At 40.7% G+C, this 15,478-nt stretch overlaps 1 protein-coding gene across 1 annotated transcript; it reads right to left on the reverse strand.

Annotated features, from left to right (window-relative positions):
* Nucleotides 1-14,855: 14,855 nt before the first annotated feature.
* On the reverse strand, nt 14,856-15,087 carry LOC118636535 (40S ribosomal protein S29-like). The gene has a single exon (XM_036271649.1). It carries the CDS (start codon nt 15,085-15,087, stop codon nt 14,917-14,919), a length of 171 nt encoding a protein of 56 aa, XP_036127542.1. The 3' UTR covers nt 14,856-14,916.
* Between the last annotated feature and the right edge of the window lie 391 nt (nt 15,088-15,478).

Consider the following 15,478-nt stretch of genomic DNA (forward strand, 5'->3'; position numbering starts at 1 on the left):
GTATACCTGCCCTGGCTTGTTTGGCTCAGCGGTTAGAGCGTCAGCCCGTGGACAAAAGAATCTCGGTTTCGATTTCAGCCAAGGGCATGTACCTCGGTTGCAGTTCATCCCCGGTCCTGGTTGGGGTCGTGTGGGAGGCAACCAGTCGATGTGTCTCTCTCACATCGATGTTTCTCTCTCTCTCCCTCTCTACCTGAAGATAAATGGGAAAATATTCTTGGGTGAGGATAAAAAAAACATTTTCAATATGCATACCTTTAATTTCCTTTTTCTTACCTTGTACTGGCTAAGACTTCCAGAATGAAGCCGAATAGGAGTGGTGAGAGTATATTTCCTTGCCTTGTTCCTAATCTTAGAAGTAAAGTGTTCAGTCTTTCATCATTAATAATTGTTGGCTGTAGGTTTTTTTGTAGATACCTTTTATCAGGTTGAGAAAGTTTCTATTAGTTTGCTGAGAGGATTTTTTTTTTTTTTCCATGAATGGATGTAAACTTTTATCAAATACTTTTTCTGCATCATTGGTATGATTGTGTGTTTTTTTTAATAGCTTGTTGATATAATGGATTACATTGATTTTTGCATATTGAATGAGCATTGCATTCCTAGAATAAACTTCACTTGGTTGCAGGGTATTATTCTTTTTATATATTCCTAGATTTGATTTACTAATGTTTTCTTTATGATGTTTGTGTATATGGTCATAGGGATATTAATATGTTTTCTTTTCTTGTAATTTTCTATAATTCCATTATAGTCATTATCTGTTGTTGGTATCACAATAATGCTACCCTCATAAATTAAATTGGTAAGTGTTCTTGTTTCTTTTGTTTTCTGAAAGAGATTGTGTCAAAGTGATATTTATTCTTTAAATGTTTGGTAAAAGTTGCCAGTAAAACTATCTGAACCTAGAGCTTTCCTTTTTTAAAAGGTGTTTAACCATGAATTTAATTTCTTTAATACTTATCGTACTATTCAGGTTATGTTTCTCCTTGAATGATTTTTGGTAGTTTTTGCTTCTTGAGGAATTAGTCTATTTAATTTGTCAAATTTTGTCCATAAAACTATTCACAATATTCCCTTATTACCCTTTAATGTATACAAGGTCTGTAGCATTTTCTCCGTTTATGATAATGATCATTTGTGTCTTCTCTCTTCCTCCTTGTCAGTCTTGTCAGATCAATTTTATTGATCTTTTCAAAGGGCCAGCTTTTTGTTTCATTAATTTTATTCTATTATTTCTATTTTCAATCTCACTGATTTCTGCTCTTATCTTTATTATTCCCTTCCTTCTGCTTGCTTTGAGTTTCTTCTAGTTTTTTTTTTTTTTTTTTTTATGGTGGAAGATTATTTACTGATTTGAGATCTTTCATCTTTTCTAATATCAACATTTGATACTATAAATATCCATCTAAGTACTTATATAGCTGCATCTCATTAATTTTGAAATTGTTGTAGTTTCATTTCTGTTCAGTTAAAAATATTTTCTAGCCCTGGCCGGTTTGGCTCAGCGGTTAGAGCATCGGCCTGCGGTCGAGAGAGACCCGGGTTCAGTTCCCGCTAAGGGCACGTACCTCGGTTGCAGTTTGTCCCCAGCCCTGGTTGGTCGTGCAGGTGGCAACCACTTGATGTGTCCCTTTCACGTCGATGTTTCTCTCTCTCTCTCTCCCTCCCCACTCTATCGGAACAAAAAATGGAAAAATGTCCTCGTGTGAGGATAAAAAAAAAAATTCTAATTTCATCTGAGATCCATGAATTATTTAAGAATGTGTTGTTTAATTTCCAATTGGAGATTTTTCTGTTATTGATTTTTAGTTTGATTCCATTATAGTCAGAGAACATACTCTATGATTTCAGCTCTTTTTAAATACATTAATGTTATTTTATGACCCAGGGCGTGGTCTATCTGGATGAATGTTCCATGTGCACTTGAAAAGAATGTATTCTGCTCTTATTGGGGGATTGTTACATAAGTATCAATTACACCCATTTATTTATTCATTTATTTTTACCCTCATCAGAGGACATTTTTGCATTTTTATTTTCAGATAGAGTGGGAGGGAGAGAGGGAGGAAGAGAAACATCGACATGAGAGAGACACATTGACTGGTGGCCACCCGCACAACCCCAGCCGGGGTGGGGACTAACCGCATCTGAGGTCCATGTTCTTAGTAGGAACTCAACCCGGGACTCCCTGGTCCACCGGCCAATGCTCTAACCGCTGAGCCAAACTGGCCAGGGCTAGACCCATTTATTGATGGTGCTGTTCAGTTCTATATCTTTGCTTATTTATTTATTTATTTTTAAATTAAAAAAATTTTTTTTTGGTATGTGCCCCTTGCGGGAACCGAACCTGGGACTCTCTGGTCCGCAGGCTGATGCTCCAACTGCTGAGCCAAATCAGCCAGGGCTATCTTTGCATGCCCCATACCAGAGATCCAGCTCACAACCCAGGCATGTGCCCTGACCAGGAATTGAACCAGCAACCTTTCGGTTGCAGGACAACTTCCAACCGAGGGGTTTGGGGGAGGAGGGAGACATTGATTTGTTGTTCTACTTACTTATGCATATTGGTTGATTTTTGTATATCCTGTCTGTGGATTGAACCCACAACCTTGGTGCATTGGGACAATGCTCTAATCAACTGAGCTATCTGGCAGGACAATTTGAACATTTTTATTTCATTTTAATTTATGTATTATGTTTTTTATTTTACTATTTCTTTGTGTAGTTTTTTTTTTTAGTGGTTGCTCTTAGAATCACAATATACATACTTAACTTCTTTTTTTTTTTTTTTTAATCCTCACCCGAGGATATTTTTCCATTTTTTGTACAGATAGAGTGGGAGGGAGAGAGAGGAAGGGAGAGAGAGAGAGAAACATCGACGTGAAGGGACACATTGAGTGGCTGCCACCCGCACGACCAACCAGGGCCGGGGACAAACTGCAACCGAAGTACGTGCCCTTAGTGGGAACCGAACCTGGGTCTCTCCAGACCGCAGGTCGACGCTCTAACCGCTGAGCCAAACTGGCCAGGGCCATACTTAACTTCTTACACTCTACTTTGAATCAATATTTTACCACCAAGTAGAATGTATAAACCTTTCTACCTTATAGGTCACTTTACCTTCCTCCCTTTGTGCTGTAGTTGTCTTATATACTACATCTACATACATTGAAAATTCCATCAAACAATGATATAATCTTTGCTTTCAATTATCAAACATACTTTAAATAATTTGAGAGAAGGAGATTGGTCTATTTTTTTAACCCAGATATTCGCCATTTCTATTGCTCTTTCTTCATTCCTGATGGTCCAAGTTTTCTTGTTACTGTTTCCCCTGTGTCTGAAAAACTTCCTTTAGCAATTCTTTCAGACAAGTTGTGCTGGCAATGACTTCTCTCAGTTTTCTGGGAATGTCATCACTTCACCTTGATTCTTGAAGAATATTTTCATGGGATATAAAAATCTGTGTTGACTTTTCTTTCAACACAAAAACTCTGTGCCACTTCCTTCTTATCTTCATGGTTTCTGATAAGAAATCTGCAGTCATTCAAATAGTTCTTCTATAGGTCATACATTGTTTTATTCTCTGCTTTCATGATTTTTCCTTTGTCTTGAGTTTTCAGCAGTTTGATTATGATGTGTCTGGGTATGGATTTCTTTTTGTTTATCTTGTTTGGAGTCATCAAGTTTTTTAATCTGAAGGTTTAGGTCTTCCACCAAATTGAGGAAGTCTTCAGTCACTATTTCTTCAGTTATTTTTTTCAGCACCACACTCTTTCTCCTCTCTTTTTAGTACCCAGATGACATGAATGTTAGCCCTTTTGTTATTCTCCCACAGTTTCCTGCGGTTCTGTTCATTTTTTTCGACCTTTATTCTCTTGGTAGTTCAGACTAAAAATTTTCTATTGATATACATTTAAGTTTAGTAACCTCTCTGTTATCATCATTCTGCTACTGAGCTCATCCTGTGAGTTTTGTACTTAGGTTATCTTACACCTTGAGGAGCTCCAAACTCCAAATTTTGCTGCTCAGAGCTCAACTTTGTCTTTTCTGTCTTCCACAAAGAGGTGGCCTAGGAAAATATATCATCATTGAAATATTGGTAATAATAAAAAGGAGCCAATATAGGAACTATACAAAAATAACAAAAATATTCTTTTTTTTTTCCTTAAAGCTGATCCTTTATTTACTTATTTATTTTATCCTCACCCGAGGTACAAAAATATTCATAAGAATAGAGGACCATGGCCAAGAAAAGATCGAAGAGCACACACCAGAGTAGTTTGCCATGAAAAAAAATATGAAAATCATGATCAAAGATGTATATAGGAGTTAAAAATCTTAATAAAAACAAAATCTGTGAATCAGCAGCTTAAACAGAGATAAAATAGCTCAAGAAAGAAACAAGATAAATGAGATAAACAATGAGCTGGCAGAGCTCAAGAAAGAAATGGAGAAAATATAGAAGTAAAGGAGAAATTAAAGTCACATTAGAAACAGCAAGAGGAAAAAAGGTATTGCTGAAAAGAGCCATGGGCATGGAAGGAAGGCTTGAAAAAAAATGAACGAGAATATAACTAACAGTTTTTAAAAGTTTGAAAGGATTAAAAATGACATATATATAGAACAAAGGAGATCTACCAGATGTATGATTGCTGTAATAGATTAAATAGAACATCAACAAAAATGTTCAAATATGTAATTCAAGAGTTCTTCCAGCCCTGGCCGGTTTGACTCAGTGGTTAGAGCATTGGCCCACAGACTGAAGGGTCTCAGGTTCAGTCCTGGCCAAGGACACGTGCCTGGGTTATAGGTTTGATCCCCGGCCCTGGTCAGGGTCGAGTGGGAGACAACCAAGCGATGTGTCTCTCTCACATTGATGTTTCTTTCTCCCTCCCTCCCTCCCTCCCTTCCATTCTATCTAAAAAAATCAATGAAAAAATATCCTCGGGTGAGGATTAACCAAAAATTACAAAATAAATTAGAGTTCTTCCAGAAATAAGACTGGAATTTTAGTTTGAAAGAAGAAACCTGTCACAGATAAACTTGATATTGATAAAGTAACTTCAACACATATCCTAATGAAGTTAATGGACTTCAGAGATAAAGAATCCTATGAGAATCTTTGCAAATAAACCAAATCACTTGTGAATGGGAAAAAAATTCATTTGACTTTCCAGGCTCTCTATAATAGCATCCAACATTAGAAGATGGAGGAGTAATGCCTACCAAGTCTTCAGGGAGGGAGAATGTGTGCCAAGCCAGACTGCCATCCAAGTATAATGGCACAAACAGAAGCTTTTATAGTTCCCAAGTGCCCTTCTTGAAGACACAACTGTTTGATTTCTACCAACAGATATAATAATAAAAGTGACTAGGAGTGATCAATAGGTCCATTAAAGGCTAAAGCAACTATAGAAAGAGAATAACATATACATGATACATATACCATGATTATATAGATAGAAATAATAATATAGCCAATCACATTCTGGAGATCCTAGAAGGGAAAGAACATGAAGGTAGTGTAAGTATGCCAATTACCTCATCTTTCAAGAGTTATTTAAAGCCAGTGCTAGAGATGTAAATATTTTTCTCTGAAGGTGTAAGTTCACTTGAAGAAACTTGTTATGTGTACAGACTAAACATTTATTTTAACATTTTGTTTTTAAATGATTTTAGATTTACAGAAGAGCTGCAAAGATAGTACAGAGTATTCCTACATATCCTTCACCCAGTTTTCTCTAATGTTAACATCTTATATAACCATTGCTATGGTATGAATATTTGTGTCCCCTCAAAACTCATATGTTGAAATCTTTTTTTTTTGTTCAGATAGTGTGGGAGGGAGAGAGAGAGAGCGAGAAGCATCGACGTAAAGAGACACATCGAGTGGCTGCCACCCGCACGACCAACCAGGGCCGGGGACAAACTGCAACCGAGGTACGTGCCCTTAGCAGGAACCGAACCCGGGTCTCTCCGGACCGCAGGCCGACGCCCCAACCGCTGAGCCAAACCAGCCAGGGCCTTATGTTGAAATCTTAATTCCCAAAGGAGATGGTATTTAAAGATTGGGCTTAAGTCATGACAGTGGAGCTCTCAGGAATGGGATCAGTTCCATAAAAAAGAGGCTCCAGAGAGATTCCGAGCTCCGTTGCCATGTGAGGACACAGAGAGAAGGCACGCGCCGAGTCTGGAAGAGGGCCCTCACTGCACCATGCTGGCACCTTGAGCTTGGATTTTCAGTCTCCAGAATGGCAAGAAATAAATTTCTGTTGTTTATAAGCTACCCAGTTCGTGGTATTTTGTTATAGCAACCCGAACGGACCAAGACAACCTTGGTACATTTATCAAAACTAAGAAATTAACATTAGTACAACACTTTAAACTACAGATATTCTTTGGATTTTCCCTTTTCTCTTTCAAGATCTGATCCAGGATACATTGCATTAGTCATGATGTCTCCTTAGTCTCCTCTGATCTGTGACAATTTCTTGGCCTTTGTCTTTAAGAAGCATTTATTTTTAAAAACTTTTTTATTATGGAAAACCTTAAACATACACAAAAGTAGAAATGGTAATATAAGGAATCGCTATGGACTTATCACTCAGCTTCAACAATTCCCAATATTTTGTCTATCTTGTTCTATTTAGCCACCACCCCAATATTTTGTGCTGTTGGAGTATTTTATTTATTATTATTATTTTTTATCATCCTCACCCAAGGACATTTTTCCATTCTTTGTTCAGGTAGAGTGGGAGGGAGAGAGAGGAACAGAGAGAGAGAGAAACATCGATGTGAAAGGGACACATCGAGTGGCTGCCACCCGCACGACCAACCAGGGCCGGGGACAAACTGCAACCGAAGTACATGCCCTTAGCGGGAACCGAACCCGGGTCTCTCCGGACCGCAGGCCGATGCTCTAACCGCTGAGCCAAACCGGCCAGGGCTGTTGGAGTATTTTAAAGTAAAATCCAGACCATATAATTTCACCTGTAAATGCTTCAGTGAACATCTCTACCTAATAAAGACATTGCAAATAATATAAATACCATGCCACTATTATTACACCTTAGAAAATGAACAGTGATTCCTGGCTATATTCAAAGTCCCTTAATTCTCACAAAGATATCATTTCAGTTATTTTGATCACATCAGAATCCAAGCAAGGTTCATATATGGTATTTTGTTATTACTATAGCTCTTAAGTTTCTTTTATTCTATAAAAGCTCCCCCCCCCCCCCCATACCACTGATTTGTTAGAAAAACTGGAACATTTATCCTGTAGGATGTAGTATATTCTGGATCTGTTCATTGCTTCTGCAGGGTGTCATTTAACTCATTCTCTCTTCTCTGTGTTTCCTGATATTGGGTAGTTACAGAGGCTTGATTAGATTAAGGTTTTTCTCATAGGCAAAATATTTACTAGTTGATGCTGTGTACTTCCCATCACTTCACATCAAGAGGTAAATAATGTATTGTCTCTCCTGTAGTGATGCTAAAATTGATTAGTGGGATCAGGTGGTGTCAGCCTGACTCATCCATTGTAAAGTTTCGTATCAATCTTTCCCTCACTGGTTTTAGCGGCCGTTTATGATCATCCCTAAGATCCATTATTTTATTAGGATCTGAAAAATGGTGCTATTCTTAGTTTATCATTATTCTGCATATTAACTGGAATTCTTTTAAAAAGCAGAGCATTTTTCACCAACTGTTTGGTTACCTAAAAATTCAGTTCATACACAGGAAAGGCAGGATGTTTGACTCTCTTTTCAAAAAAAAACAATGTTTACCTTTTTCTTTTTTTTTTATCCTCACCCGAGGACATTTTTCCATTTTTTGTACAGATAGAGTGGGAGGGAGAGAGAGGAAGAGAGAGAGAGAGAGAAACATCAATGTGAAAGGGACACATCGAGTGGCTGCCACCCGCACGACCAACCAGAGCCGGGGACAAACTGCAACCGAGGTACGTGCCCTTAGCGGGAACCGAACCCGGGTCTCTCCGGACCGCAGGCCGACGCTGAGCCAAACCGACCAGGGCCAATGTTTACCTTTTTCAACAATATCCCTAACCCTCCAAGAAGTACAAATTTCCAGTTATAAAAATAGTCATGGGGGTGTAAAGTACAGCATAGGGAATAGAGTAAGTAATATTATATTAACTATGTGTGGTGTCAGATGGGTACTGGTGATCACTTTGTGGTGATCACTTTGTAAGGTGTATAAATGTCTAATCACTATGTTGTACACCTGAAACTAACAAAGTATTCAATGTCAAATGTAATTGAAAAATAAAAATTTAAAGGTTATGAACCCCTAAAATAAGTAAATAAATAAACAAAAACCAACTTTCAGAACAATGAATTGGTGTTCTAGCAAACGCCACTGATGACAAATGAGCTTCTTAGGTTTTTGTTTCATTTTTTTAGTATCATTGTGAACTCATAAATTTGTAAACAATGTATGTTTTTTAATCAATTGCAACACTTGGTCATTTTGATGCCCAAATGACCTCATCTTAAACCAGTGGGAGTGCCTTCAAGTTGGTGTCTTTTTTTTTTTTTTAATCCTCACCCGAGGACATTTTTTCATCTTTTGTTCAGATAGAGTCAGAGGGAGAGAGAGGAAGAGAGAGAGAGAGCGAGAGAGAGAAACATCGATGTGAAAGGGACACATCGAGTGGTTGCCACCCGCACGACCAACCAGGGCCGGGGACAAACTGCAACCGAGGTACGCGCCCTTAGCGGGAACCGAACCCGGGTCTCTCTGGACCGCAGGCCGACGCTCTAACCGCTGAACCAAACCAGCCAGGGCAAGTTGGTGTCTTTTTGACACAACCCTATTGTGTCATTGATAGTTTCTTTGCTTAGTTTGTATACTTCCTCCCTTTGTGTGGAGTCAGCCATCTCCCCTTTAGGTGAAAATGATATGTAGAGGCCACCATTTTGGTATTGGTGTGTTCACTGCTCCCAAGTCACCATCGTACCCAAGCCTCTTCAATGTACAAAGCTGAGATACAATTTTCTTGGGAAAGACCCTAAATCATAAGTTTATACTGATATTTCCCACTTGAATTTATGATTAAAGGGTTTATACTTAATTTATTTGATTTTATATTAGCATTTCTCTTTTACCTTTTTTTTTTTTTTGGTACGTGCCCCTAGCGGGAACTGAACCCGGGTCTCTCTGGTCCGCAGGCTGACGCTCCAACCGCTGAGCCAAACCGGCCAGGGCTCCCTTTTATCTTTTGTGGAAAATATTGATTTTTAACAACATTAATATAATTATTAATTAGGCTTATCCTGTGTGTGTGTGTGTGTGTGAAAATAGCAATATTAATGTTACTAAGACAACTGAGAGAAGTTTAAGATTTTTTTAGAATGCTTGTCTTTAGGGTATATTCCACTAGATTTGTGTGGTCAAAACACTGTATTTTAAAGCAATTTTCAAATACTACTTTTCACTGTGAGGGCATGCCATCATTTGATGCATGAATGCCTCTGATTAGCATAACCCAAATCACTCCTCAAACCCTAGTTTCTTTTCTTTTTTTTTATCCTCACCTGAGGACACTTTTTTTTGGCATTTTTCTTCAGATAGAGTGGAAGTGAGAGAGGGAGGAAGAGAGAGAGAAACATGGATGTGAGAGAGACACTCCAACTGGCTGCCACCCACACGACCCCAACCGGAGTCAGGGACAAACTGCAACCGAGATACGTGCCCTTAGTGGGAACCGAACCGGGTGTCTCTGGTCCGTAGGCCGACGCTCTAACTACTGAACTAAACCGGCCAGGGCCCAAACCCTAGTTTCCAAGAAGCCTTTTATCTTTCCAGACTCTACACAATGAAATGTGTGTTGAACAAATCAATCTGCCAAATCTATTTCTTTTTTTCTTTTTATCCTCATCCGAGGACATTTTTCCATTTTTTGTACAGACAGAGTGGGAGGGAGAGAGAGGAAGAGAGAGAGAGAGAAACATCGATGTGAAAGGGACACATCGAGTGGTTGCCACCTGCACGACCAACCAGGGCCGGGGACAAACTGCAACCGAGGTACATGCCCTTAGCGGGAACCGAACCCGGGTTTCTCTGGACCGCAGGCAGACGCTCTAACCGCTGAGCCAAACCGGCCAGGGCCAAATCTATTTCTATAAGGTTATAGGTAAGGGATTCAAGTTTGTCTGCTAAAAGGTTAGCAGAGTAGAGGATCAGAAAATGTGGTGACAGTGTAGGATACCCGTTTGGGGGAGGTGAGGGGAAATGAACTCAGTGACACAGAAATTTCTGATTAGTGCTTAGGGCCCATCTGAGGAAAGAGAGGCTGGATTCCTAAGGGCATCGCTTACACAACTGCATCTGGCAGCCCAGGGAACAGGAGAGGAGATGGGCATTGCGTTGGTGGGAATGTGAAGAACAGGGGATTCGAGATGCTAAGGTGCTGGCGATAGAGGAATCAATGTCATACATCATGAAGCTCTAGGCTGGAAAAGAGAGTTAGGTTAAAATAGACAGAAAAATAATGATAAGTACTTGCAATGAGCCAGACCTTATCATCTCCTTTTTACAGATAAAGAAATCCAGATCCTGAGAGGTTAATTCGACCAAGGTAATCATCTAGTAAGTGGCAGAGTCAGAATTTAAACCTAGCAGGATAGTTCCAGAGACAGAAGCAATGAGACATTATTTTATACCCACAATCTGGCAAAAATTATAAAAACTATAACACCTGTAGATGATGAGAGTATGGATTAAAGAATATTCTCGTGCTCAGCCAGTGTGGCTCGGTGGATTGAGCATCGTCCCATGGACTGAGAGATCCCGGTTCAATTCCTGGTCAGGGCGCATGCCGGGGTTGTAGGCTGGATCCCCAGTGGGGGTAGGGGGGTGTAGGAGGCAGCTGTTTCTCTCTCTCATCGATGTTTCTCTCTCTCATGAATGTTTCTATCTCTCTCTCCCCGCCTCTCTCTCTAGAAAAATTAATAAAACATATTTTTAAAAAAAAGAATACCCTTGCACATCACTCATGGACATTGAAATATGGCCATTCTAGAAAGTAATCTGGTAACATTTGTGAATATTAAAATATTGCATATCCCTAGCAACCCTGCTCCTGGGAATCTGTTCCACAGGAAGGAAAGTACTAATAAGCAAGGACATGTGTAAAAGAATGTTTTATTGCAGCACTGCTTATAGTAGTTGCAAAAAAAATGGGGCACCAACTGAAAGTTTGTCAATAGAAAGATGATAGTACATCCACACCATGAAAATTATGCAGCCATTAAAAAGGATGCATTAGGGCTACACCAGGTGGCATGAGGGTGTACCATGAGGAATAATGAATTGAAAAAAACAAAAACCAAGATGCACAATTGCCAACACGAGAAAAGGAATAAATCTGAATATCATCATTTTCCAAACTCTAATGAGTCAATGGATCTGGGCATCAATCATCACATTATGTTAATATTATAAACATTGTCAAGCAGACTTTGTACTTTCTGAAAGAAGACTACATCACCATTTATCAAGTAGTAATAAAAATTGGGCCTGAATCTGATTAAGCCTTGAGAGCCCACTATAAACTTCCAGGAAATACAGAGGAGAGGGCATATTAAAGTAGACCATGAGCCCTGGCCGGTTTGGCTCAGCGGTTAGAGCGTCGGCCTGCGGTCCAGAGAGACCCGGGTTCGGTTCCTGCTAAGGGCACGTACCTCGGTTGCAGTTTGTCCCCGGCCCTGGTTGGTCGTGCGGGTGGCAGCCACTCGATGTGTCCCTTCACGTCGATGTTTCTCTCTCTCTCCCTTCCTCTCTCTCCCTCCCACTCTATCTGTACAAAAAATGGAAAAATATCCTCGGGTGAGGATTAAAAAAAACCCAAAAAAACAACAACAAACAAACAAAAAAAAAGTAGACCATGAGAATAAAATCACCAAAATCTAGACTGTGGGAAATGCTATAGTACAAATGTCTTCCCCCCCCCCAACAAATAATTTGTAAGAAAAAGAAAAGTGATAGAGAGGGAAATTATAGATTTAAAAGAGACTCAGAAGCATATCAACCAATGCAAGGATTAGCACTGGATCTTAATTCAAGCAAACAATTTTTTTTAAAAAAAAGCCGTATTTGACATTTATTGGACAATTGGAAATTTGACATTGATTGGATATTCAATGATATTAAGGAATTATTTAATTAATTTCTTTTGCTCATGGTTTGCGGTTGAAAAAGAATCCTTACCTTTGAGAGTGACATGCGGATTACTGACAGATGAAATGATATGAAGTCTGGCATTAGCTGCAAAGTAATAAGAAAGAGTGAACGGAGATACGGATAAAATGAGATTGGCTCTAAGTGGATAATTGTTGAAGCTGGGTGATGGGTATGTGGGGTTCATTATACTAGTCTTTCTACTTTTAGAAGACCATGTTTGAAAGGTTTCCATGATAGAGTGTTTCTAAAATATAATGGGACGAGTGCTAGATGTAGTCCATCGCTTCTCCAGATCTGTATCCTTCTTCACCATGCTCCGTGCCTGGGAAGCCGAACTCTACGGATGGAATCAGCGAGCTCCTGTGCCCTCTGTTAAGTTTAGAAAATGGGATACCTGTAGGAGATGGAGGCAGGAAGGGAAGCTGGGGTTTTTCATTTCCCAGGCTTGCTCTCTGATGAGTCACAGTGAGCTGGCTGCCTCCTCTAATCAACCACAAGTCTTAGCTCCTGCCAGAGCCCTCTCCACCCATCACTGCTGGTTTCTCCTCTTGCCCCAGGGTACTTCCCTGTCCTTAGTGGTTTCCCTCTACTCTGCCCACACTTTTATAAATAATCCCTTATTAAACTCTTCTCAAATGACCCAGTTTGAGCCTGCCATCTGCTTTTTGCCGGGCCCCATCTGATAACGAAAGGTAATCAGCAGCAACAGGAAGAATCAAGGGAGGAAGCTCAGATAGTGGGGGAGGAGGCAGTGGCAGGGGACTGAAGTGAGAAGCAGCAGCAGAGGGCAGAGGTGACAGTCAAAATATTTGACAACTGGTAGGCCCGTGGTCGGCCACAGGCACTGAACTGTCAGAACAAACTCCAGGTGTAAACAATACTGATACTAACGCGGACACGTCCCACTGAGTTTCAGCCCCACTGGCGTTGGCTTCAGAGCCGTAGGATAAGATTGGTTGAGTTGTTTGAACTCAAGTTTTCCCAGATGGTTGTAGCCTGGTGGTTAGCAGGACCCTCAGATGTTCACATCCCAGGGTAATCTCAGCTGCCAGCAGGGGCCTTGGTGCAGCTGGAAAACCTTGGTGGCTTCTGGGAAAACAGCCCTTAAATTCTCCCAAGGGAGCGGGGTGGGAAAGGTAAGTGGTGGCTCCATTGAAGATAGTGCTCAGGCTGAAAAATCCCAGCCTGGGGGCAGGGGAAGAGTCTTCTCCCCATGCTGACATCCTGCTCCCACACAGCAGAGGAAACTGGGCAGGGATGTAGGGGGGAATTCTACAAAGATCATGTGGTTCCTTAATTCTATTGAGCCAAAGCTTCTTTTAAAATATTTTAGTGTTGCCCTGGCCGGTTTGGCTCAGCGGTTAGAGCGTCGGCCTGCGGTCCGGAGAGACCCGGGTTCGGTTCCCACTAAGGGCACGTACCTCGGTTGCAGTTTGTCCCCGGCCCTGGTTGGTCGTGCGGGTGGCAGACACTCGATGTGTCCCTTTCACGTCAATGTTTCTCTCTCTCCTTCCTCTCTCTCGTTCCCACTCTATCTGTACAAAAAATGGAAAAATGTCCTCGGGTGAGGATAAAAAAAAATAAAAAATAAAATATTTTAATGTTAAAATACATGCATTTAACATTTTATACAGCTGATAGTTCAGGATGGTTCAGAAATAAAAAGTATAACCAGAAAGGTCTCCCTCTAATGCTTGTCCCCATTTTTCCAGTCCCCATCCTCCCCAAACTAAGCAGCCACAGGAAGCTTCCAGAGATTTAAAAAAGAAAAAATGCATGTATCAGTAAATGTGAATGAATCTCCTCACTCTCCTCCTTTTAACATGACGTAAGCTCTATTCTACTTTCCCCTTAGGAACGTATCGATCTTTCCATATTGATACATACAAAGCTTCCTGGTTCTTTTGTTCCAGCCACATGTTATTTCATTGTATAGAAAAGTATTTTACGATCCTTACTGATAGAAATGTAGGTTGTTTCCAGTTGTTTCCTATTATTAACAATACACATGTGTTGAGTGAATGAGTGAGCAGGTACATTTTCCAATGTATAACTTTGTACATGGATCATTTCCCACGTCTGCTAATGTGTGGGGTAAATTCCTAGAAGTGAAATTACTAGGTCAAAGACCATATGCTCTTGTAATTTTGATAGATACTGCTAAATTGCCTTTCGTGAAGGTTGTGCCAGTTTACACTCCTACATGGCAATGTCTGAGTGGCCAAGGCCCCTTAAAGACAGCTGTAGCAGGGGTGGGATGTCCTCTACAGTTGCCTCAATTGAAGTTAGTGCCCTGTGGGATCCATCTCCCCAACTGGGCACTGTCAACACCATCTTTGATCCCAACATTCCTGAATCCAGGCCAGACTTTCTATATTAGTTTTCTATGGCCGTGTAACAAATTACCACAAATTTAGTGGCTTAAAACAACAGGAATTTATTACTCACAATTGCATGAGTGAGGAATCCTGGCACAGGTTAGCCGGATCCTCTGCTGAGGCGCTCACCAGGCTGAATCAAGGTGCCAACCAGATGGGGCTGTGATCTCATCTGAGGCTCCGAGTTCTCTTCCAAACTCATTTAGATTGCTGCCAGAATTCATTTTCTTTTTCTTTTTTTTTTTTTTAATTTTATTTTCTGTACAAAGAGATAGCGTTCTGTGGTAAGGTAGATGTCTTGAATGGCCCATTCATAGAAGTTCACTTAGTCCAACTTAAGGAAGCCGGTGTCCTTCGCGTACTGACGGAAACACTGGCGACACATACTGAGGCCGTATCTCCGGATCAGATGGTGACGGTTTGAGCAGACGTGGCAAGAACGGGAACTGTGGCCGAATTTTCTCGAATGGCTCCAGGAGAGTTGCTGGTGACCCATCTTGTTTGCTCAGAAGCAACGAGGCAAAAAGGAAAGAGTTGGCGCACAAAGGTGCTCTTGAAATTTTGTCAGGATTTATTTTCAACGTTGTAGGATTGAGATCCCTATTTTCTTTTTCTTTCTTTATCCTCACCCGAGGACATTTTTCCATTTTTTGTTCAGATAGAATGGGAGGGCGAGGAAGAGAGAAAGAGAGAGAAACATCGACGTGAAAGGGACACATCGAGTGGCTGCCACCCTCACGACCAACCAGGGCCGGGGACAAACTGCAACCGAGGTACGTGCCCTTAGCGGGAACCGAACCCGGGTCTCTCAGGACCGCAGGCCGACGCTCCAACCGCTGAGCCAAACCGGCCAGGGCTCGCTTCTTCCTTTGAATACTCAATCTTGA

This window comes from Molossus molossus, unplaced genomic scaffold (genome assembly GCF_014108415.1).
Source record: "Molossus molossus isolate mMolMol1 unplaced genomic scaffold, mMolMol1.p scaffold_m16_p_2, whole genome shotgun sequence".
Classification (NCBI taxonomy): Eukaryota; Metazoa; Chordata; class Mammalia; order Chiroptera; family Molossidae; genus Molossus; species Molossus molossus.

Coding starts and splice junctions, on each gene's coding strand:
- LOC118636535 (XM_036271649.1), bottom strand. CDS start 15,087: ATGGGTCACCAGCAACTCTCCTGGAGCCATTCGAGAAAATTCGGCCAC.